This window comes from Plectropomus leopardus, chromosome 11 (genome assembly GCF_026936395.1).
Source record: "Plectropomus leopardus strain MGB_pleo_1.0 chromosome 11, ASM2693639v1, whole genome shotgun sequence".
Taxonomy (NCBI): domain Eukaryota; kingdom Metazoa; phylum Chordata; class Actinopteri; order Perciformes; family Serranidae; genus Plectropomus; species Plectropomus leopardus.
The window spans coordinates 37255098-37281312 of NC_142186.1; the positions used below are offsets into that span (position 1 = coordinate 37255098).

The 26215-nt window shown below is 40.0% G+C and overlaps 1 protein-coding gene across 1 annotated transcript in view; it reads left to right on the forward strand.

The window, feature by feature from the left end:
* Window positions 1-24836, forward strand: part of wdr73 (WD repeat domain 73) — a 53373-nt gene extending 28537 nt beyond the window's left edge. The window contains exons 7-8 of the mRNA XM_088084859.1: window positions 17239-17598; window positions 24379-24836. Of these exons, the coding sequence (XP_087940985.1) occupies window positions 17239-17598; window positions 24379-24617 (599 nt within the window). The 3' untranslated portion in view covers window positions 24618-24836. The remainder of the gene's footprint in view (window positions 1-17238; window positions 17599-24378) is intronic.
* Window positions 24837-26215: the final 1379 nt, after the last annotated feature.

The following is a 26215-nucleotide window of genomic DNA, read 5'->3' on the forward strand; positions in this document are numbered from 1 at the left end:
ACATGTCCCAAAAACAGCTGAAAACAGTTGAAAGCCACATTAAATGGCATGTCTACACACGCCGTAGCAGAGAAAGTTGCAAAAAACGTCCAAAAACGCCATAATTTGGCACGTCCAAAAAGTGACCCAAAAACCAAGGCTATAGTAAGGTAAACAGCAAAAATTTCAAAAAATGACATGTCCCAAAAACAGCTGAAAACAGTTGAAAACTATATTAAATTGCATGTCTACAGACGCCGTAGCAGAGAAAGTTGCAAAAACGTCCTAAAAAAAACATAATTTGGCACGTCCAAAAAGTGACCCCAAAAGCAAGGCTATAGTAAGGCAAACGGCAAAAATGTCAAAAAATGACGTCCCAAAAACAGCTGAAAACAGTTGAAAACCATATTAAATTGCGTGTCTACACCCGTTGTAGCAGAGAAAGTTGCAAAAACGTTCTACAAAAACAGCTGAAAACCACATAAAATAGCGTGACGAGACACACCAAAGTATCGAAAGTTGCAAAGAAGGACAAAATCTCCATAAAACGGCATGTCTAAACTATGACCCAAAAACCAGGCTATAGTAAGGCATAATAATACCAGAGTTACTCTGGGAGTAACTCTGGTATTATCCTCCCATGGTTTTTGTGAGATTTTGCAGACTGAAAGTTCAATTTATCCAAAAACCTGTTTCTTTTTGACTTGTCTTGTCTTTTTAGCCTCTCATCAGATTCTCAGAGGGATAAAAAGACGAACACCCAGAGATGGTAGACAAACGTTAAAACTGCTCAAGGCAGGCTTTATTCAAAGATAAAATTCAGAAGCGTAAATCAAAACTGACATTAGCCCCGCTGTCTTTTACAGGTGCTAAGTATACAGTCTAACACAAGGTCTCGGCAAGATTAAGCAGTGGCACACAAGCACATAAAGCCCCATAAAGCACACACAGTGATATTTTGTTCCTTTTTATCCGGAGGTCCGTCGCGTTGACACTCTATCCATTCTCCGTCTCTCCTCATTGGCTGTCTGTAGGGTGAGTTGTTTGAGAAGAAGTTTTCTGCTGTTGTTTATGGGGTGTCATATTTGGATAGAAATCACCTCGTTGCTCTTCATGGGGTGTCATGTTTAGATAGAAGCTTCCCTCTCCAGCTACCAGGGAGTTTCCATCCCTTCACATGTTGTTTCCTGTCACTGTTAGCTCAGATGGCTGCTGCTGCTGGTTCATAATCTAGGCTGTGGCTATTTGGTTATTCATATCATATGCATTTACAGAATGCCAAAAAAACCAAAACAAAATGCAAGGCAATAGTGTGGCAAAATGTCAAAATGACACATCCCAAAAACAGCTAAAAACATCTGAGAACACCATTAAATAGCGTGTCTACACACGGCGTAGCATAGAAAGTTGCAAAACACGTCCAAAAACACTATAATTTCGCATGTCCGAAAAATGACCCAAAAAGCAAGGCTATAGTAAAGCAAAAAGCAAAAATGTCAAAAAATGACATGTCCCAAAAACAGCTGAAAATCATTGAAAACCAGGATAAATAGCCTGGCAAGACACGCCGTAGCATAGAAAGTTGCAAACGTCCAAAAACACCATGGTTTAGTATGTTGAAAAAATGACCTAAAAAGGAAGGCTATAGTAAGGCAAAAGGAAAAAATGTCAAAAAATGACATGTCCCAAAAACAGCTAAAAATAGTTGAAAACTGTATTAAATGGCGTGTCTACACCCGCCGTAGCAGAGAAAGTTGCAAAAAACGTCCTAAAACACCATAATTTGGCACGTCCAAAAAATGACCCCAAAAGCAAGGCTATAGTAAGGCAAAAGGCAAAAATGTCAAAAAATGACACGTCCCAAAAACAGCTGAAAACAGTTGAAAACCACATTAAATGGCTTGTCTACACAGGTCGTAGAGTAGAAAGTTGCAAAAACGTCCAAAAACACCATAATTTGGCATGTCCAAAAAATGACCCAAAAAGCAAGGCTATAGTAAGGCAAAAGGCAAAAATGTCAAAAAATGACATGTCCCAAAAACAGATAAAAATAGTTGAAAATTATATTAAATAGCGTGTCTACACACACCGTAGCAGAGGAAGTTACAAAAACGTCCAAAAACACCATAATTTGGCATGTCTAAAAAGTGACCCCAAAAGCAAGGCTATAGTAAGGCAAAAGGCAAAAATGTCAAAAAATGACATGTCTTAATAACAGCTAGAAATAGTTGAAAACCACATTAAATGGCTTGTCTACACAGGTCGTAGAGTAGAAAGTTGCAAAAATGTCCTAAAACACCATAATTTGGCACGTCCAAAAAGTGACCCCAAAAGCAAGGCTATAGTAAGGCAAAAGGTAAAAATGTCAAAAAATGACATGTCCCAAAATCAGCTGAAAACAGTTTAAAACCACATTAATTGGCTTGTCTACACCCGTCGTAGAGTAGAAAGTTGCAAAAATGTCCAAAAACACCATAATTTGGCACGTCCAAAAAGTGACCCAAAAAGCAAGGCTATAGTAAGGCAAAAGGCCAAAACGTCAAAAAATGACATATTCCAAAAACAGCTAAAAATAGTTGAAAACTATATTAAATGGTGTGTCTACACACGCCGTAGCAGAGAAAGTTGCAAAAAACGTCAAAAAACGCCATAATTTGGCACATCCGAGAAATCACTCAAAAAAGCAAGGCTATAGTAAGGCAAAAGGCAAAAATGTCAAAAACTGACATGTCCTAAAACAGTTGAAAACAGTTGAAAACTACATTAAATAGCGTGACGAGACATGCCCTAGCATAGAAAGTTGCAAAAACGTCCAAAAACACCATAATTTGGCACGTCGAAAACAAGACCCAAAAAGCAAGGCTATAGTAAGGCAAAAGGCAAAAATGTCAAAAAATGACATGTCCCAAAAACAACCCGAAACAGTTGAAAACTACATTAAATAGCGTGTCTCCATACGCCGTAGCATAGAAAGTTTCAAAAATGGACAAAAACACCAGAATTTGGCACGTCCAAGAAGTGACCCAAAAAGCAAGGCTATAGTAAGGCAAACGGCAAAAATGTCAAAAAATGACATGTCCCAAAAACAGCTAAAAACAGTTGAAAACTATATTAAATTGCATGTCTACACACGCCATTAGCATAGAAAGTTGCAAAACGTCCGAAAAACACCATAATTTCGCATGTCCGAAAAAATGACCCCAAAAGCAAGGCTATAGTAAGGCAAAAGGCAAAATGTCAAAAAATGACATGTCCCAAAAACAGCTAAAAACAGTTGAAAACTATATTAAATTGCATGTCTACACACGCCGTAGCATAGAAAGTTGCAAAAACGTCCGAAAACACCATAATTTCGCATGTCCGAAAAATGACCCCAAAAGCAAGGCTATAGTAAGGCAAAAGGCAAAAATGTCAAAAAATGACATGTCCCAAAACAGCTGAAAACAGTTGAAAACCACATTAAATGGCTTGTCTACACAGGTCGTAGAGTAGAAAGTTGCAAAAATGTCCTAAAACACCATAATTTGGCATGTCCAAAAAATAACCCCAAAAGCAAGGCTATAGTAAGGCAAAAGACAAAAATGGCAAAAAATGACGTGTCCCAAAATCAGCTGAAAACAGTTGAAAACCACATTAAATGGCTTGTCTACACAGGTCGTAGAGTAGAAAGTTGCAAAAATGTCCTAAAACACCATAATTTGGCATGTCTGAGAAATGACCCAAAAAGCAAGGCTATAGTAAGGCAAAAGGCAAAAATGTCAAAAAATGACATGTTCAAAAAACAGCTGAAAACAGCTGAAAACCACATTAAATGGTGTGTCTACGCACGCTGTAGCACAGAAAGTTGCAAAAACGTCCTAAAACACCATAATTTGGCACGTCGAAAAAGTAACCCAAAAAGCAAGGCTATAGTAAGGTAAACAGCAAAAATGTCAAAAAATGACATGTCCCAAAATCAGCTGAAAACAGTTGAAAACCACATTAAATAGCGTGCCTACACATGCCGTAGCATAGAAAGTTGCAAAAACGGACAAAAACACCATAATTTGGCATGTCCGAGAAATCACCCAAAAAGCAAGGCTATAGTAAGGCAAAAGGCAAAAATGTCAAAAAATAACATGACTTAAAAACAGCTAAAAATAGTTTAAAACCACATTAAATGGCTTGTCTACACACGCCGTAGCATAGAAAGTTGCAAAAACGTCCGAAAACACCATAATTTTGCATGTCCAAAAAATGACCCCAAAAGCAAGGCTATAGTAAGGCAAAAGGCAAAAATGTCAAAAAATGACATGTCCCAAAAACAGCTGAAAACAGTTGAAAACCACATTAATTGGCTTGTCTACACCCGTCGTGTCAGAGAAAGTTGCAAAAACGTTCTAAAAAAACATAATTTGGCACGTCCGAAAAATGACCCAAAAAGCAAGGCTATAGTAAGGCAAAAGGCAAAAATGTCAAAAAATGACATGTCCCAAAAACAGCTACAAATAGTTGAAAACTATATTAAATTGCGTGTCTACACCCATCGTAGCAGAGAAAGTTGCAAAAACGTCCTAAAAAAACATAATTTGGCACGTCCGAAAAAGTGACCCCAAAAGCAAGGCTATAGTAAGGCAAAGGCAAAAATGTCAAAAAATGACATGTCCCAAAAACAGCTGAAAACAGTTGAAAACCACATTAAATGGCTTGTCTACACAGGTTGTAGAGTAGAAAGTTTCAAAATGTCCTAAAACACCATAATTTGGCATGTCTTAGAAATGACCCCAAAAGCAAGGCTATAGTAAGGCAAAAGGCAAAAATGTCAAAAAATGACATGTCCCAAAAACAGCTAAAAACAGTTGAAAACTATATTAAATTGCATGTCTACACACGCCGTAGCATAGAAAGTTGCAAAAACGTCCGAAAACACCATAATTTCGCATGTCCGAAAAATGACCCCAAAAGCAAGGCTATAGTAAGGCAAAAGGCAAAAATGTCAAAAAATGACATGTCCCAAAAACAGCTAAAAACAGTTGAAAACTATATTAAATTGCATGTCTACACACGCCGTAGCATAGAAAGTTGCAAAAACGTCCGAAAACACCATAATTTCGCATGTCCGAAAAATGACCCCAAAAGCAAGGCTATAGTAAGGCAAAAGGCAAAAATGTCAAAAAATGACATGTCCCAAAAACAGCTGAAAACAGTTGAAAACCACATTAAATGGCTTGTCTACACAGGTCGTAGAGTAGAAAGTTGCAAAAATGTCCTAAAACACCATAATTTGGCATGTCCAAAAAATAACCCCAAAAGCAAGGCTATAGTAAGGCAAAAGGCAAAAATGTCAAAAAATGACATGTCCCAAAAACAGCTACAAATAGTTGAAAACTATATTAAATAGCGTATCTACACCCATCGTAGCAAAGAAAGTTGCAAAAACGTCCTAAAAAAACATAATTTGGCACGTCCGAAAAATGACCCAAAAAGCAAGGCTATAGTAAGGCAAAAGGCAAAAATGTCAAAAAATGACATGTCCCAAAAACAGCTGAAAACAGTTGAAAACTACATTAAATGGTTTGTCTACACAGGTTGTAGAGTAGAAAGTTTCAAAAATATCCTAAAACACCATAATTTGGCATGTCTTAGAAATGACCCCAAAAGCAAGGCTATAGTAAGGCAAAAGGCAAAAATGTCAAAAAATGACATGTCTTAAAAACAGCTAAAAATAGTTGAAAACTATATTAAATAGTGTGTCTACACACGCCGTAGCAGAGGAAGTTGCAAAAACGTCCTAAAACACCATAATTTGGCATGTCCGAAAAATGACCCAAAAAGCAAGGCTATAGTAAGGCAAAAGGCAAAATGTCAAAAATGACATGTCCCAAAATCAGCTAAAAATAGTTGAAAACCACATGAAATTGCGTGTCTACACGCCAGAAGCAGAGAAAGTTGCAAAAACGTCCGAAAACACCATAATTTGGCATGTCCGAGAAATCACCCCAAAAGCAAGGCTATAGTAAGGCAAAAGACAAAAATGTCAAAAAATGACATGTCCCAAAAACAGCTACAAATAGTTGAAAACTATATTAAATAGCGTGTCTACACCCATCGTAGCAGAGAAAGTTGCAAAAACGTCCTAAAAAAACATAATTTGGCACGTCCGAAAAAGTGACCCCAAAAGCAAGGCTATAGTAAGGCAAAAGGCAAAAATGTCAAAAAATGACATGTCCCAAAAACAGCTGAAAACAGTTGAAAACCACATTAATTGGCTTGTCTACACCCGTCGTGTCAGAGAAAGTTGCAAAAACGTTCTAAAAAAACATAATTTGGCACGTCCGAAAAATGACCCAAAAAGCAAGGCTATAGTAAGGCAAAAGGCAAAAATGTCAAAAAATGACATGTCCCAAAAACAGCTACAAATAGTTGAAAACTATATTAAATTGCGTGTCTACACCCATCGTAGCAGAGAAAGTTGCAAAAACGTCCTAAAAAAACATAATTTGGCACGTCCGAAAAAAGTGACCCCAAAAGCAAGGCTATAGTAAGGCAAAAGGCAAAATGTCAAAAATGACATGTCCCAAAAACAGCTGAAAACAGTTGAAAACCACATTAAATGGTTTGTCTACACAGGTTGTAGAGTAGAAAGTTTCAAAAATGTCCTAAAACACCATAATTTGGCATGTCTTAGAAATGACCCCAAAAGCAAGGCTATAGTAAGGCAAAAGGCAAAAATGTCAAAAAATGACATGTCCCAAAACAGCTGAAAACAGTTGAAAACTATATTAAATTGCATGTCTACACACGCCGTAGCATAGAAAGTTGCAAAAACGTCCGAAAACACCATAATTTCGCATGTCAGAAAATGACCCCAAAAGCAAGGCTATAGTAAGGCAAAAGGCAAAAATGTCAAAAATGACATGTCCAAAAAACAGCTAAAATAGTTGAAAACTGATATTAAATAAGCGTGGTTCACACACGTGTAGCAGAGAAAGTTGCAAAACGTCCCAAAACGCCATAATTTGGCACGTCCAAAAAGTGACCCCAAAAGCAAGGCTATAGTAAGGCAAAAAGGCAAAAATGTCAAAAAATGACATGTCCCAAAACAGCTGAAAACAGTTGAAAACCACATTAAATGGCTTGTCTACACAGGTCGAGAGTAGAAAGTTGCAAAATGTCCTAAAACACCATAATTTGGCATGTCCAAAAATAACCCCAAAAGCAAGGCTATAGTAAGGCAAAAGGCAAAATGTCAAAAATGACATGTCCCAAAACAGCTACAAATAGTTGAAAACTATATTAAATAAGCGATGTCTACACCCATCGTAGCAGAGAAAGTTGCAAAAACGTCCAAAAAAAACATAATTTGGCACGTCCGAAAAATGACCCAAAAAGCAAGGCTATAGTAAGGCAAAGGCAAAAATGTCAAAAAATGACATGTCCCAAAAACAGCTGAAAACAGTTGAAAACCACATTAAATGGTTTGTCTACACAGGTTGTAGAGTAGAAAGTTTCAAAAATATCCTAAAACACCATAATTTGGCATGTCTTAGAAATGACCCCAAAAGCAAAGGCTATAGTAAGGCAAAAGGCAAAATGTCAAAAATGACATGTCTTAAAACAGCTAAAAATAGTTGAAAACTATATTAAATAGTGTGTCTACACACGCGTAGCAGAGGAAGTTGCAAAACGCGATCCTAAAACACCATAATTTGGCATGTCCGAAAAATGACCCAAAAAGCAAGGCTATAGTAAGGCAAAAGACAAAAATGTCAAAAAATGACATGTCCCAAAATCAGCTAAAAATAGTTGAAAACCACATGAAATTGCGTGTCTACACACGGTAGCAGAGAAAGTTGCAAAAGCGTCCGAAAACACCATAATTTGGCATGTCCGAGAAATCACCCCAAAAGCAAGGCTATAGTAAGGCAAAAGACAAAATGTCAAAAATGACATGTCCCAAAAACAGCTACAAATAGTTGAAAACTATATTAAATAGCGTGGTCTACACCCATCGTAGCAGAGAAAGTTGCAAAAACGTCCTAAAAAACATAATTTGGCACGTCCAAAAATGACCCAAAAAGCAAGGCTATAGTAAGGCAAAAGGTAAAAATGTCAAAAATGACATGTCCCAAAAACAGCTGAAAACAGTTGAAAACCACATAAAATGGTGTGTCTACGCCGTAAAGCAGAAAAAGTTGCAAAAACGTCCGAAAACACCATAATTTGGCACATCCAAAAAGTGACCCCAAAAGCAAGGCTATAGTAAGGCAAAAGGCAAAAATGTCAAAAAATGACATGTTCCAAAAACAGCTGAAAATAGTTGAAAACTATATTAAATAGCGTGTCTACACACGCCGTAGCAGAGAACGTTGCAAAAATGTCCGAAAACACCATAATTTCGCATGTCCGAAAAATGACCCCAAAAGCAAGGCTATAGTAAGGCAAAAGGCAAAAATGTCCAAAAATTACATGTCCCAAAAACAGCTGAAAACAGTTGAAAACCACATGAAATGGCGTGTCTACGCACGCCGTACCATAAAAAGTTGCAAAAACGTCCTAAAACACCATAATTTGGCACGTCCAAAAAATGACCCCAAAAGCAAGGCTATAGTAAGGCAAAAGGCAAAAATGTCAAAAATGACATGTCCCAAAAACAGCTAAAAACAGTTGAAAACTATATTAAATTGCGTGTCTACACACACCGTAGCAGAGAAAGTTGCAAAACGTCCGAAAACACCATAATTTACGCATGTCCAAAAAGTGACCCCAAAAGCAAGGCTATAGTAAGGCAAAAGGCAAAAATGTCAAAAAATGACATGTCCCAAAAACAGCTACAAATAGTTGAAAACTATATTAAATAGCGTGTCTACACACGCCGTAGCAGAGAAAGTTGCAAAGCGTCCAAAACGCATATAATTTGGCACGTCCGAAAAATGACCCCAAAAGCAAGGCTATAGTAAGGCAAAAGGCAAAAATGTCAAAAAATGACATGTCCCAAAATCAGCTGAAAACAGTTGAAAACCACATTAAATGGCTTGTCTACACAGGTCGTAGAGTAGAAAGTTGCAAAAACGTCCTAAAACACCATAATTTGGCATGTCCAAAAAATAACCCCAAAAGCAAGGCTATAGTAAGGCAAAAGGCAAAAATGTCAAAAAATGACATGTCCCAAAAACAGCTACAAATAGTTGAAAACTATATTAAATAGCGTGTCTACACCCATCGTCGCAGAGAAAGTTGCAAAAACGTTCTACAAAAACATAATTTGGCACGTCCGAAAAATGACCCCAAAAGCAAGGCTATAGTAAGGCAAAAGGCAAAAATGTCAAAAAATGACATGTCCCAAAAACAGCTGAAAACAGTTGAAAACCACATTAAATGGTTTGTCTACACAGGTTGTAGAGTAGAAAGTTTCAAAAATATCCTAAAACACCATAATTTGGCATGTCCGAGAAATCACCCCAAAAGCAAGGCTATAGTAAGGCAAAAGGCAAAATGTCAAAAAATGACATGTCTTAATAACAGCTAAAAATAGTTGAAAACTATATTAAATAGCGTGTCTACACACTGTAGCAGAGGAAGTTGCAAAACGTCCTAAAACACCATAATTTGGCATGTCCAAAAATGACCCAAAAGCAAGGCTATAGTAAGGCAAAAGGCAAAATGTCAAAAAATGACATGTCCCAAAAACAGCTGAAAACAGTTGAAAACCACATGAAATTGCGTGTCTACACACGCCGTAGCAGAGAAAGTTGCAAAAACGTCCGAAAACACCATAATTTGGCATGTCCGAGAAATCACCCCAAAAGCAAGGCTATAGTAAGGCAAAAGACAAAAATGTCAAAAAATGACATGTCCCAAAAACAGCTACAAATAGTTGAAAACTATATTAAATAGCGTGTCTACACCCATCGTGAGCAGAGAAAGTTGCAAAACGATCCTAAAAAACATAATTTGGCACGTCCAAAAATGACCCAAAAAGCAAGGCTATAGTAAGGCAAAAGGTAAAATGTCAAAAATGACATGTCCCAAAAACAGCTGAAAACAGTTGAAAACCACATAAAATGGTGTGTCTACACACGTAGCAGAAAGAAAAAGTTGCAAAAACGTCCTTAAACACCATAATTTGGCACATCCAAAAAGTGACCCCAACAGCAAGGCTATAGTAAGGCAAAAGGCAAAAATGTCAAAAAATGACATGTTCCAAAAACAGCTGAAAATAGTTGAAAACTATATTAAATAAGCGATGTCTACACACGCCCGTAGCAGAAAAACGTTGCAAAATGTCCTAAAACACCATAATTTGGGATGTCCAAAAAGTGACCCCAAAAGCAAGGCTATAGTAAGGCAAAAGGCAAAAATGTCCAAAAATTACATGTCCCAAAAACAGCTGAAAACAGTTGAAAACCACATGAAATGGCGTGTCTACGCACGCCTGCACTACAAAAGTTGCAAAAACGTCCTAAAACACCATAATTTGGCACGTCCAAAAAATGACCCCAAAAGCAAGGCTATAGTAAGGCAAAAGGCAAAAATGTCCAAAAATGACATGTTCCAAAAACAGCTGAAAATAGTTGAAAACTATATTAAATGGCGTGTCTACACATGCCGTAGCAGAGGAAGTTGCAAAAACGTCCGAAAACACCATAATTTCGCATGTCCAAAAAATGACCCCAAAAGCAAGGCTATAGTAAGGCAAAAGGTAAAAATGTCAAAAAATGACATGTCCCAAAATCAGCTGAAAACAGTTGAAAACCACATTAATTGGCTTGTCTACACCCGTCGTGTCAGAGAAAGTTGCAAAAACGTTCTAAAAAAACATAATTTGGCACGTCCGAAAAAGTGACCCCAAAAGCAAGGCTATAGTAAGGCAAAAGGCAAAAATGTCAAAAAATGACATGTCCCAAAATCAGCTGAAAACAGTTGAAAACCACATTAAATGGTTTGTCTACACAGGTTGTAGAGTAGAAAGTTTCAAAAATGTCCTAAAACACCATAATTTGGCATGTCTTAGAAATGACCCCAAAAGCAAGGCTATAGTAAGGCAAAAGGCCAAAACGTCAAAAAATGACATGTCTTAAAAACAGCTAAAAACAGTTGAAAACTATATTAAATTGCATGTCTACACACGCCGTAGCATAGAAAGTTGCAAAAACGTCCGAAAACACCATAATTTCGCATGTCCGAAAAATGACCCCAAAAGCAAAGGCTATAGTAAGGCAAAAGGCAAAAATGTCAAAAACTGACATGTCTCAAAAACAGCTGAAAACAGTTGAAAACTACATTAAATAGCGTGACTAGACATGCCCTAGCATAGAAAGTTGCAAAAACGTCCAAAAACACCATAATTTGGCACGTCGAAAACAAGACCCAAAAAGCAAGGCTATAGTAAGGCAAACGGCAAAAATGTCAAAAAATGACATGTCCCAAAAACAGCTGAAAACAGTTGAAAGCCACATTAAATGGCATGTCTACACACGCCATAGCAGAGAAAGTTGCAAAACGCCCAAAACGCCATAATTTGGCACGTCCAAAAAGTGACCCAAAAACCAAGGCTATAGTAAGGTAAACAGCAAAAATTTCAAAAAATGACATGTCCCAAAAACAGCTGAAAACAGTTGAAAACTATATTAAATTGCGTGTCTACACACGCCGTAGCAGAGAAAGTTGCAAAAACGTCCTAAAAAAACATAATTTGGCACGTCCGAAAAATGACCCCAAAAGCAAGGCTATAGTAAGGCAAAAGGCAAAAATGTCAAAAAATGACGTCCCAAAAACAGCTGAAAACAGTTGAAAACTATATTAAATTATGGTTCTACACCCGTTGTAGCAGAGAAAGTTGCAAAACGTTCTACAAAAACAGCTGAAAACCACATAAAATAGCGTGACGAGACACACCAAAGTATCGAAAGTTGCAAAGAAGGACAAAATCTCCATAAAACGGCATGTCTAAACTATGACCCAAAAACCAGGCTATAGTAAGGCATAATAATACCAGAGTTATTCTGGGAGTAACTCTGGTATTATCCTCCCATGGTTTTTGTGAGATTTTTGCAGACTGAAAGTTCAATTTTATCCAAAAACCTGTTTCTTTTTTGACTTGTCTTGTCTTTTTAGCCTCTCATCAGATTCTCAGAGGGATAAAAAGACGAACACCCAGAGATGGTAGACAAACGTTAAAACTGCTCAAGGCAGGCTTTATTCAAAGATAAAATTCAGAAGCGTAAATCAAAACTGACATTAGCCCCGCTGTCTTGTACAGGTGCTAAGTATACAGTCTAACACAAGGTCTCGGCAAGATTAAGCAGTGGCACACAAGCACATAAAGCCCCATAAAGCACACACAGTGATATTTTGTTCCTTTTATCCGGAGGTCCGTCGCTGCTGACACTCTATCCATTCTCCGTCTCTCCTCATTGGCTGTCTGTAGGGTGAGTTGTTTGAGAAGAAGTTTTCTGCTGTTGTTTATGGGGTGTCATATTTGGATAGAAATCACCTCGTTGCTCTTCATGGGGTGTCATGTTTAGATAGAAGCTTCCCTCTCCAGCTACCAGGGAGTTTCCATCCCTTCACATGTTGTTTCCTGTCACTGTTAGCTCAGATGGCTGCTGCTGCTGGTTCATAATCTAGGCTGTGGCTATTTGGTTATTCATATCATATGCATTTACAGAATGCCAAAAAAACCAAAACAAAATGCAAGGCAATAGTGTGGCAAAAATGTCAAAAATGACACATCCCAAAAACAGCTAAAAACATCTGAGAACACCATTAAATAGCGTGTCTACACACGGCGTAGCATAGAAAGTTGCAAAACACGTCCAAAAACACTATAATTTCGCATGTCCGAAAAATGACCCAAAAAGCAAGGCTATAGTAAAGCAAAAAGCAAAAATGTCAAAAAATGACATGTCCCAAAAACAGCTGAAAATCATTGAAAACCAGGATAAATAGCCTGGCAAGACACGCCGTAGCATAGAAAGTTGCAAACGTCCAAAAACACCATGGTTTGGCATGTTGAAAAAATGACCTAAAAAGCAAGGCTATAGTAAGGCAAAAGGCAAAAATGTCCAAAAATTACATGTCCCAAAAACAGCTGAAAACAGTTGAAAACTATATTAAATAGCGTGTCTACACACGCCGTAGCAGAGGAAGTTGCAAAAACGTCATAAAACACCATAATTTGGCACGTCCAAAAAATGACCCCAAAAGCAAGGCTATAGTAAGGCAAAAGGTAAAAATGTCAAAAAATGACATGTCCCAAAAACAGCTGAAAACAGTTGAAAACCACATGAAATGGCGTGTCTACACAGGTCGTAGAGTAGAAAGTTGCAAAAACGTCCAAAAACACCATAATTTGGCATGTCCAAAAAATGACCCAAAAAGCAAGGCTATAGTAAGGCAAAAGGCAAAAATGTCAAAAAATGACATGTCCCAAAAACAGATAAAAATAGTTGAAAACTATATTAAATAGCGTGTCTACACACACCGTAGCAGAGGAAGTTACAAAAACGTCCAAAAACACCATAATTTGGCATGTCTAAAAAGTGACCCCAAAAGCAAGGCTATAGTAAGGCAAAAGGCAAAAATGTCAAAAAATGACATGTCTTAATAACAGCTAGAAATAGTTGAAAACCACATTAAATGGCTTGTCTACACAGGTCGTAGAGTAGAAAGTTGCAAAAATGTCCTAAAACACCATAATTTGGCACGTCCAAAAAGTGACCCCAAAAGCAAGGCTATAGTAAGGCAAAAGGCAAAAATGTCAAAAAATGACATGTCCCAAAATCAGCTGAAAACAGTTTAAAACCACATTAATTGGCTTGTCTACACCCGTCGTAGAGTAGAAAGTTGCAAAAATGTCCAAAAACACCATAATTTGGCATGTCCAAAAAATGACCCCAAAAGCAAGGCTATAGTAAGGCAAAAGGCAAAAATGTCAAAAAATGACATGTCTTAATAACAGCTAAAAATAGTTGAAAACTATATTAAATAGCGTGTCTACACACGCCGTAGCAGAGGAAGTTGCAAAAACGTCATAAAACACCATAATTTGGCACGTCCAAAAAATGACCCCAAAAGCAAGGCTATAGTAAGGCAAAAGGCCAAAACGTCAAAAAATGACATATTCCAAAAACAGCTAAAAATAGTTGAAAACTATATTAAATAGCGTGTCTACACACGCCGTAGCAGAGAAAGTTGCAAAAAACGTCCAAAAACGCCATAATTTGGCACGTCCGAGAAATCACTCAAAAAGCAAGGCTATAGTAAGGCAAAAGGCAAAAATTTCAAAAAATGACATGTCCTAAAAACAGTTGAAAACAGTTGAAAACTACATTAAATAGCGTGACGAGACATGCCCTAGCATAGAAAGTTGCAAAAACGTCCAAAAACACCATAATTTGGCACGTCGAAAACAAGACCCAAAAAGCAAGGCTATAGTAAGGCAAAAGGCAAAAATGTCAAAAAATGACATGTCCCAAAAACAGCTGAAAACAGTTGAAAACCACATGAAATGGCGTGTCTACGCACACGCCGTAGCATAGAAAGTTGCAAAAACGTCCGAAAACACCATAATTTGGCACGTCCAAAAAGTGACCCAAAAAGCAAGGCTATAGTAAGGCAAACGGCAAAAATGTCAAAAAATGACATGTCCCAAAAACAGCTAAAAATAGTTGAAAACTGTATTAAATGATGGTTCTACACACAGAAAGCAGAAAAAGTTGCAAAAACGTTCTAAAACACCATAATTTGGCATGTCCAAAAAATGACCCCAAAAGCAAGGCTATAGTAAGGCAAAAGGTAAAAATGTCAAAAAATGACATGTCCCAAAAACAGCTAAAAATAGTTGAAAACTGTATTAAATGGCGTGTCTACACCCGCCGTAGCATAGAAAGTTTCAAAAAACATCCAAAACACCATAATTTGGCATGTCTGAGAAATGACCCAAAAAGCAAGGCTATAGTAAGGCAAAAGGCAAAAATGTCAAAAAATGACATGTCCCAAAATCAGCTAAAAATAGTTGAAAACCACATGAAATTGCGTGTCTACACACGCCGTAGCAGAGAAAGTTGCAAAAACGTCCTAAAACACCATAATTTGGCATGTCCGAGAAATCACCCCAAAAGCAAGGCTATAGTAAGGCAAAAGACAAAAATGTCAAAAAATGACATGTCCCAAAAACAGATAAAAATAGTTGAAAATTATATTAAATAGCGTGTCTACACACACCGTAGCAGAGGAAGTTACAAAAACGTCCAAAAACACCATAATTTGGCATGTCTAAAAAGTGACCCCAAAAGCAAGGCTATAGTAAGGCAAAAGGCAAAAATGTCAAAAAATGACATGTCTTAATAACAGCTAGAAATAGTTGAAAACCACATTAAATGGCTTGTCTACACAGGTCGTAGAGTAGAAAGTTGCAAAAATGTCCTAAAACACCATAATTTGGCACGTCCAAAAAGTGACCCCAACAGCAAGGCTATAGTAAGGCAAAAGGCAAAAATGTCAAAAAATGACATGTCCCAAAAACAGCTGAAAACAGTTGAAAACCACATTAAATGGCTTGTCTACACAGGTCGTTTAGTAGAAAGTGTCAAAAATGTCCAAAAACACCGTAATTTGGCATGTCCAAAAAATGACCCCAAAAGCAAGGCTATAGTAAGGCAAAAGGCAAAAATGTCAAAAAATGACATGTCCCAAAAACAGCTGAAAACAGTTGAAAAGTATATTAAATTGCGTGTCTACACACACCGTAGCAGAGAAAGTTGCAAAAACGTCCTAAAACACCATAATTTGGCACGTCCAAAAAATAACCCCAAAAGCAAGGCTATAGTAAGGCAAAAGACAAAAATGGCAAAAAATGACGTGTCCCAAAATCAGCTGAAAACAGTTGAAAACCACATTAAATGGCTTGTCTACACAGGTCGTAGAGTAGAAAGTTGCAAAAATGTCCTAAAACACCATAATTTGGCATGTCTGAGAAATGACCCAAAAAGCAAGGCTATAGTAAGGCAAAAGGCAAAAATGTCAAAAAATGACATGTTCCAAAAACAGCTGAAAACAGCTGAAAACCACATTAAATGGTGTGTCTACGCACGCTGTAGCATAGAAAGTTGCAAAATGTCCTAAAACACCATAATTTGGCACGTCAAAAAGTAACCCAAAAAGCAAGGCTATAGTAAGGTAAACAGCAAAATGTCAAAAATGACATGTCCCAAAATCAGCTGAAAATAGTTGAAAACTGACATTAAATAGCGTGTCTACACACGCGTAGCATAGAAAGTTGCAAAAACGTCCTAAACAAAACATAATTTCGCATGTCCGAAAAATGACCCCAAAAGCAAGGCTATAGTAAGGCAAAAGGCAAAAATGTCAAAAATGACATGTCCCAAAACTACGTTAAAACAGCTTGGAACAGCATTACATAGTGTGCCGAGAAATGCAATGGCATAGAAAGTTGCAAAAACGTCCTAAAACACCATAATTTGGCACGTCCAAAAAGTGACCCAAAAAGCAAGGCTATAGTAAGGCAAAAGCCAAAAATGTCAAAAAATAACATGACTTAAAAACAGCTAAAAATAGTTGAAAACTATATTAAATGGTGTGTCTACACACGCCGTAGCATAGAAAGTTGCAAAAATGTCCGAAAACACCATAATTTGGCACATCGAAAACAAGACACAAAAAGCAAGGCTATAGTAAGGCAAAAGGCAAAAATGTCAAAAAATGACATGTCCCAAAAACAGCTGAAAACAGCTTAGAACAGCATTAAATAGCGTGCTGAGACACACCATGGCATGGAACTTTGCAAAAATGGTCAAAAACCATATAATGTAGAATTTCGAGACACATCACAGCATAGTATGTTGAAAAAATACACAAAAAATGTCATAGCATAGTATTTAATAAATGTTAAAATATGACAAGTCAAAGAAAGGGCATTTGAAATGCTGAAAAAATCATACTATAGCATAGTCACAGATCTAAATATTGAAAAATCATAGCATTTCGAAAATTATTATAACATTATTTGTCCAACAAACTGTCCAAAAGGTCAATAACTCAAATGTTGAAGGATTCATAGTACAGTATGTGGAGAAATGCCATCCTAGAGCTTGTCGAAAAAAACGTCCAAAATATGACTGAAACATCATACTATAGTATGTCGTTCAAAATTTGACCAAAAAGTACACAGTATAGTAGTACTTTTTCCTCCCTTTGGCCGATTTTGAAATATTTTCAATAAAATGTCTTACTTTTTGTGTCTTTTTGTCCCAACAGCAACGGACTCCGCAGATCCTCTGAGTTCTTTACATTTTGTGAGCGACACCGTCTTCCTCGCCAGCTGCTGTAACGGCCACATTTACATCGCCGACACTCGCACATCTGCTGCTCCTCAGCTTTCACCTCTACCGGCGTCTCCAGGACATTCTGTCCTCTGGTGGACAGACGCCGTAGCGGGTCCGTCCAGCTGCAGGATCGTCAGACTGTCCTCGTCCGGACAGGCGGTGATTTCAGACCTGAGGAACCTGGGAGGAGCCGTGAGCCGGGCCAGGCTGGACGTCCAACCGCGTCGCTGCAACCCGGATGATGTCACAGTGTCGTGGGCTCCAGCGCTGAAAGACCACATTGCCGTGTCAGGTGAGCACGCAGCTGCACCGCCATCAGCTGCACCGCCATCAGCTGCACCGCCATCAGCTGCACCGCCATCAGCTGCACCGCCATCAGCTGCTCACCTGAGGAAATAATACGACATCTCTGACAATGTTCTGTTCTGTCGCTGAGAGGACGATAAACAACAGCAGACAAAGACAACAGGGGACAAACACAGCAGGAGACAAACACAACAGCAGACAAACACAGCAGGAGACAAACACAACAGCAGACAAAGACAACAGGGGACAAACACAGCAGGAGACAAACACAACAGCAGACAAACACAGCAGGAGACAAACACAACAGCAGACAAACACAGCAGAAGACAAACACAACAGGAGACAAACACAACAGCAGACAAACACAGCAGGAGACAAACACAACAGCAGACAAAGACAACAGGGGACAAACACAACAGCAGACAAAGACAACAGGGGACAAAGACAACAGAAGACAAACACAGCAGAAGACAAACACAGCAGAAGACAAACACAACAGGGGACAAACACAGCAGGAGACAAACACAACAGCAGACAAAGACAACAGGGGACAAACACAACAGCAGACCAAGACAACAGGGGACAAAGACAACAGAAGACAAACACAGCAGAAGACAAACACAACAGCAGGCAAAGACAACAGAAGACAAACACAGCAGAAGACAAACACAACAGCAGACAAAGACAACAGAAGACAAACACAGCAGAAGACAAACACAAAAGCAGACAAAGACAACAGGGGACAAACACGGCAGGAGACAAACACAACAGCAGACAAAGACAACAGGGGACAAACACAGCAGGAGACAAACACAACAGGAGACAAACACAACAGCAGACAAAGACAACAGAAGACAAACACAACAGCAGACAAAGACAACAGGGGACAAACACAGCAGGACACAAACACAACAGCAGACAAAGACAACAGGGGACAAACACAGCAGGACACAAACACAACAGGAGACAAACGCAGCAGCAGACAAACACAACAGAGGACAAACACAGCAGGAGACAAACAGCAGAAGACACACAACAGGGGACAAACACAACAGCAGACAAAGACAACAGGAGACAAACACAGCAGGAGACAAACACAACAGCAGACAAAGACAACAGGGGACAAACATAGCAGGAGACAAACACAACAGCAGACAAAGACAACAGGGGACAAACATAGCAGGAGACAAACACAACAGCAGACAAAGACAACAGGGGACAAACACGGCAGGAGACAAACACAACAGGAGACAAACACAACAGCAGACAAAGACAACAGCAGACAAAGACAACAGGGGACAACACAGCAGGAGACAAACACAACAGCAGACAAAGACAACAGAAGACAAACACAGCAGAAGACAAACACAACAGGGGACAAACACAACAGGGGACAAACACAACAGGGGACAAACATAGGAGACAAACATAACGGCAGACAAATATAACAGGAGACAAACACAACAGGAGACAAACAAAAGACACACAACAGGGGACAAACACAACAGCAGACAAAGACAACAGAAGACAAACACAACAGCAGACAAAGACAACAGGGGACAAAGACAACAGCAGACAAAGACAACAGGGGACAAAGACAACAGAAGACAAACACAGCAGAAGACAAACACAACAGGGGACAAACACAACAGGAGACAAACGCAGCAGGAGACAAACACAACAGCAGACAAAGACAACAGGGGACAAATATAGCAGCAGACAAACACAACAGAGGACAAACACAGCAGGAGACAAACAGCAGAAGACACACAACAGGGGACAAACACAACAGCAGACAAAGACAACAGGAGACGAACACAGCAGGAGACAAACACAACAGCAGACAAAGACAACAGGGGACAAACATAGCAGGAGACAAACACAACAGCAGACAAAGACAACACGGGACAAACACAACAGCAGACAAACACAGCAGGAGACAAACACAACAGCAGACAAAGACAACAGGGGACAAAGACAACAGAAGACAAACACAGCAGAAGACAAACACAACAGCAGACAAAGACAACAGAAGACAAACACAGCAGAAGACAAACACAACAGCAGACAAAGACAACAGGGGACAAACACGGCAGGAGACAAACACAACAGCAGACAAAGACAACAGGGGACAAACACAGCAGGAGACAAACACAACAGCAGACAAAGACAACAGAAGACAAACACAACTGCAGACAAAGATAACAGGGGACAAACACGGCAGGAGACAAACACAACAGCAGACAAAGACAACAGAAGACAAACACAACAGCAGACAAAGACAACAGGGGACAAACACAGCAGGACACAAACACAACAGGAGACAAACGCAACAGGAGACAAACACAACAGCAGACAAAGACAACAGGGGACAAATATAGCAGCAGACAAACACAACAGAGGACAAACACAGCAGGAGACAAACAGCAGAAGACACACAACAGGGTACAAACACAACAGCAGACAAAGACAACAGGAGACGAACACAGCAGGAGACAAAGACAACAGGGGACAAACATAGCAGGAGACAAACACAACAGCAGACAAAGACAACACGGGACAAACACAACAGCAGACAAACACAGCAGGAGACAAACACAACAGCAGACAAAGACAACAGAAGACAAACACAGCAGAAGACAAACACAACAGCAGACAAAGATAACAGGAGACAAACACAACAGGAGACAAACAGCAGAAGACACACAACAGGGGATAAACACAACAGAGAACAAACACAGCAAGAGACAAACAGCAGAAGACACACAACAGGGGACAAACACAACAGCAGACAAAGACAACAGGAGACAAACACAACAGCAGACAAAGACAACAGGGAGACAAACAACAGCAGACAAACAACAGGGACAAACACAGCAGGAGACAAACAGAACAGCAGACAAACACAACAGGGGACAAACACAACAGCAGACAAAGACAACAGAAGACAAACACAACAGCAGATAAAGACAACAGGGGACAAACACAGCAGGAGACAAACACAACAGGGGACAAACATAGCAGGAGACAAACACAACAGGAGACAAACACAGCAGGAGACAAACACAACAGCAGACAAAGACAACAGGGGACAAATATAGCAGCAGACAAACACAACAGGGGACAAACACAACAGCAGACAAAGATAACAGGAGACAAACACAACAGGAGACAAACAGCAGAAGACACACAACAGGGGATAAACACAACAGCAGACAAAGACAACAGGGGACAAATATAGCAGCAGACAAACACAACAGAGGACAAACACAGCAGGAGACAAACAGCAGAAGACACACAACAGGGGACAAACACAACAGCAGACAAAGACAACAGGAGACGAACACAGCAGGAGACAAAGACAACAGGGGACAAACATAGCAGGAGACAAACACAACTGCAGACAAAGATAACAGGGGACAAACACAACAGGAGACAAAGACAACAGGAGACAAAGACAACAGAAGACAAACACAACAGCAGACAAAGATAACAGGGGACAAACACAGCAGGACACAAACACAACAGGAGACAAACAGCAGGAGACACACAACAGGAGACAAACACAACAGCAGACAAAGACAACAGGGGACAAATATAGCAGCAGACAAACACAACAGAGGACAAACACAGCAGGAGACAAACAGCAGAAGACACACAACAGGGTACAAACACAACAGCAGACAAAGACAACAGGAGACGAACACAGCAGGAGACAAAGACAACAGGGGACAAACATAGCAGGAGACAAACACAACAGCAGACAAAGACAACACGGGACAAACACAACAGCAGACAAACACAACAGGAGACAAACACAACAGCAGACAAAGACAACAGGGGACAACACAGCAGGAGACAAACACAACAGCAGACAAAGACAACAGAAGACAAACACAGCAGAAGACAAACACAACAGCAGACAAAGACAACAGGGGACAAACACAGCAGGAGACAAACACAACAGGGGACAAACATAGGAGACAAACACAACGGCAGACAAAGATAACAGGAGACAAACACAACAGGAGACAAACAGAAGACTCACAACAGGGGACAAACACAACAGCAGACAAAGACAACAGAAGACAAACACAACAGCAGATAAAGACAACAGGGGACAAACACAGCAGGAGACAAACACAACAGGGGACAAACACAGCAGGAGACAAACACAACAGGAGACAAACACAGCAGGAGACAAACACAACAGCAGACAAAGACAACAGGGGACAAATATAGCAGCAGACAAACACAACAGGGGACAAACACAACAGCAGACAAAGATAACAGGAGACAAACACAACAGGAGACAAACAGCAGAAGACACACAACAGGGGATAAACACAACAGCAGACAAAGACAACAGGGGACAAATATAGCAGCAGACAAACACAACAGAGGACAAACACAGCAGGAGACAAACAGCAGAAGACACACAACAGGGGACAAACACAACAGGAGACAAACACAACAGCAGACAAAGACAACAGGGGACAAACACAACAGCAGACAAACACAACAGGAGACAAACACAACAGCAGACAAAGACAACAGGGGACAAACACAGCAGGAGACAAACACAACAGCAGACAAAGACAACAGGGGACAAACACAGCAGGAGACAAACACAACAGGAGACAAACACAGCAGGAGACAAAGACAACAGGGGACAAATATAGCAGCAGACAAACACAACAGCAGACAAACAACAGGGGACAAACACAACAGCAGACAAAGACAACAGGAGACAAACACAACAGCAGACAAAGACAACAGGGGACAAACACAACAGCAGACAAAGACAACAGGAGACAAACACAACAGCAGACAAAGACAACAGGGGAAAAATATAGCAGCAGACAAACACAACATGGGACAAACACAGCAGGAGACAAACACAACAGCAGACAAACAACAGGGGACAAACACAACAGCAGACAAAGACAACAGGAGACAAACACAGCAGGAGACAAACACAACAGGAGACAAACACAACAGCAGACAAAGACAACAGGGGACAAACACAACAGCAGACAAACACAACAGCAGACAAAGACAACAGGAGACAAACACAGCAGGAGACAAACACAACAGGAGACAAACACAACAGCAGACAAAGACAACAGGGGACAAACACAGCAGGAGACAAACACAACAGCAGACAAAGACAACAGGGGACAAACACAGCAGGAGACAAACACAACAGCAGACAAACACAACAGGGGACAAACACAGCAGGAGACAAACAGCAGAAGACACACAACAGGGGACAAACACAACAGCAGACAAAGACAACAGGAGACGAACACAGCAGGAGACAAACACAACAGGAGACAAACACAACAGCAGACAAAGACAACAGGGGACAAACATAGCAGGAGACAAACACAACAGCAGACAAAGACAACAGGGGACAAACACAACAGGAGAGAAACACAGCAGGAGAGAAACACAGCAGGAGACAAACACAACAGGAGACAAAGACAACGGGACAAACATAGCAGGAGACAAACACAACAGCAGACAAAGACAACAGGAGACGAACACAGCAGGAGACAAACACAACAGGAGACAAACACAACAGCAGACAAAGACAACAGGGGACAAACATAGCAGGAGACAAACACAACAGCAGACAAAGACAACAAGGGACAAACACAACAGGAGACAAACACAGCAGGAGACAAACAACAGAAGGAAAAGACAACAGGAGACAAAGACAACAGGAGACAAACACAGCAGGGGACAAAGACAACAGGAGACAAACATAGCAGGGGACAAAGACAACAGGAGACAAACACAGCAGGGGACAAACACAACAGGAGACAAACACAGCAGGAGACAAACACAACAGGAGACAAACACAGCAGGAGACAAAAACTGAGACGAGACACAAGTACTCCATGTCCTCCTGTTACTCCCAGCAGAGATGGAGAGAAAGGAGGTGACAGAGCAGGAGGTGCAGAGGGGGAAAGATCAGGCTGGAAGTAAAGAAGGGCTGGAACCGAGGGAGGAAAACTTAGAGGAGGAGGAGAGAGGGAGAAAGGGAGGGAGAGGGAGAGGGAGAGGAGTGAGAGGGAGAAAGGGAGGGAGAGGAGGAGATAAAGGGAAGGGGGAGTTAGAGGAGGAGATAAAGGGAAGGGGGAGTTAGAGGAGGAGATAAAGGGAAGGGGGAGTTAGAGGAGGAGATAAAGGGAAGGGGGAGTTAGAGGAGGAGTGACAGGAAAATGGGGAGGTAGTGGAGGTGGAAGGAAGAAGAGGCGATAGAGAGGGAGGAGGAGGTATAGAGGAAGAAGGGAGGTAGAGTTAGAGGAGGATATAAAGAGGGAGAAAAAGAGGTTGAGGAGGAGTTAGAAGGAGGAGAAGGTAGAAAAGGGAGAGATGGGAAAAGAGGTAGATTTAACAGGGGGATGAGGGAGAAAGGGAGGTAACGGGTAGAGGAAAGAAGAGGAGATAGTGAGAGAAAGTTGAGGAGGAGGTGGAAAGGGAAGAGAGGTAGAGGAGGATGTGGGGGGGGTTACAGCTAGAGAAGAGAGAGGGGGGAGGAGAGGTAGAGTTAGAGGAGGCAGTAGAGAGGGAGAGGAGGAGATAGAGGAGAAGGTAGAGAGGGAGGTACAGTTAGAGGAGGAGATAGAGGGAGGTGTAAAGAGGTAAATGAAAGGTAAAGAGCAGGAGGAGACAAAGGCAGAGGAGGTGATAGAGAGAGGTGAAGGTGCAGGAGGTGCAGTTTTAGTGAAATGTTTAACTCTTCACCTCCCTGCAGGTTTCAGTGGAGCCGTTCAGATCTACAACACTTCAGTGTGGAAGGAGGAGCAGCAGGAGGCGCAGCAGGAGGTTCAGCCTCTGTTCGAGCATCGCGGTCACTCCGTTTCATCTGATGACGACGTCTTCGTCACCTCCCACCTCTGGCATCCAGAGCGACCACGGACGCTCCTCTCCGCCGCCTCCGACGGCTCCGTCCACCTGTGGGACTGGGTCGACCAATCAGCTGCTAGCTGCTGACGCTGGAGGAGGAGGAGGAGGAGGAGGAGGAGGAGGAGGAGGACACAGTGATTTAAGTTTGAAAAGGATCAGTTCACCCAAAGTCTCAAACATGTTCTCTCTTGTTTCTTTAAAAGAATCAGATTTTCACCTTTTTTTGTAAAAGATGATTTTTTTGCCTCTAATAAAACTGTCAACAATGTTTCTACAAAAAAATGGCAGCTGAGTTTTTGCATTTTTTACATTTCAATTAAAAAAAAATCAGTGAAAGTTCTGGAAAAATCATGGCATTGTGTTGGGTCTAATAAATTAAATTTCATATAATTACATTATAATTACATATAATAATTTTTGTTGTTTTGTAATTTTTTAAGAAAGAAAACAGTTTTGGAGTTGTTTTTTCCATTATATCGTGTTTATTTGTAGTTTCTAATTATTTTTTTTTCTAATGTTTTGGTATTTTTTTATAGAAAACATTTGGGACTTTTTTTTCTTAAATTTTTGAAAGGCGTGTTTTCTGTAAAAATCACCATAATGACACGGAAACCGTAAACATGAATAATTTCACCTCTTTTAACTCATCCTGTGGATCCCTGAACTTCTGTTTAAACAGAGTTTGAATCTCATACGTTTGGAAAACGATGAAGTGCGAGGGGACCCTGAATATGGAGCGCAGAATTATGTTTAAACGAGGTTTCTGCAGTCTCCGTCTGTTTTTACTTGTTTTTGTAACGCAGTAAAGTCAGTTTTAGGTCACAAGAAGCTGGAAATGTTTTTAGGATCATTTCTTTCTCCTGTTTTAGTTTAAGGAAATAAAAGGTTCCAACCGTGATTTTACGGCTGTCTTTTTGTTTTAATGTGGGATTTCACAGCTGCTTTTCCTCCTCTAAACAAAAGTGACTTTTATTTTCAGAAAAACATCAACTTTCATGCTTAAAGCAGAAGTCTACAGGGTTTTTATTTAATCATTGAGATATTGTTAATACAGCGTTCAGACACTCTTCAGTCTTTTTTTCTTTTTTTTCTGGGCTAAATGTAGAATAAATGTATCAGACAGTAACTGTTTTGGTTTCTGAGAGCTGCTGAAACACAGGTGACCCACACTCGACACTGAGCCTGAAAGCATCCTGAGCAGACGCTGAGGTTTCTCTCGTTAGACAGAAAAACGCTGTTTCATTTCACTTAGAGACTTGAAAGCGCCGCCGGTGCATCAGTGAAACATGCAGCTCATTCATTTCAAATGAAACAGATTCTGTGGCAGCGCGTGTACGAGGTGCAGTCAGTCGGTGAAACGATCCAACAGTTTGGTTCATGACTGAGACATTTTATCAAATGAACATGTTTTAAGTGTTTTAATGGACTGTTTGGGTTTCATGAAGCTGGGTTTTTATGACCCGGATGGCGTCTTTTAACCTGCAAAATCTATTAAAGTTACGGCAAATATAACGTTTTCTTTTGATCATAATGTAATTAAAGTTGCGTGATGAGAGCGCGTGGATGGGACAGATGAAATGAAGCGGACAAAGATAAGTAATTTCCAAGGCAAGAATAAATTTAATAAGAATTTTATAAGACAAGATAAGAGCAGATAAGAAGATACTTTATTCAACCCTGAAAGG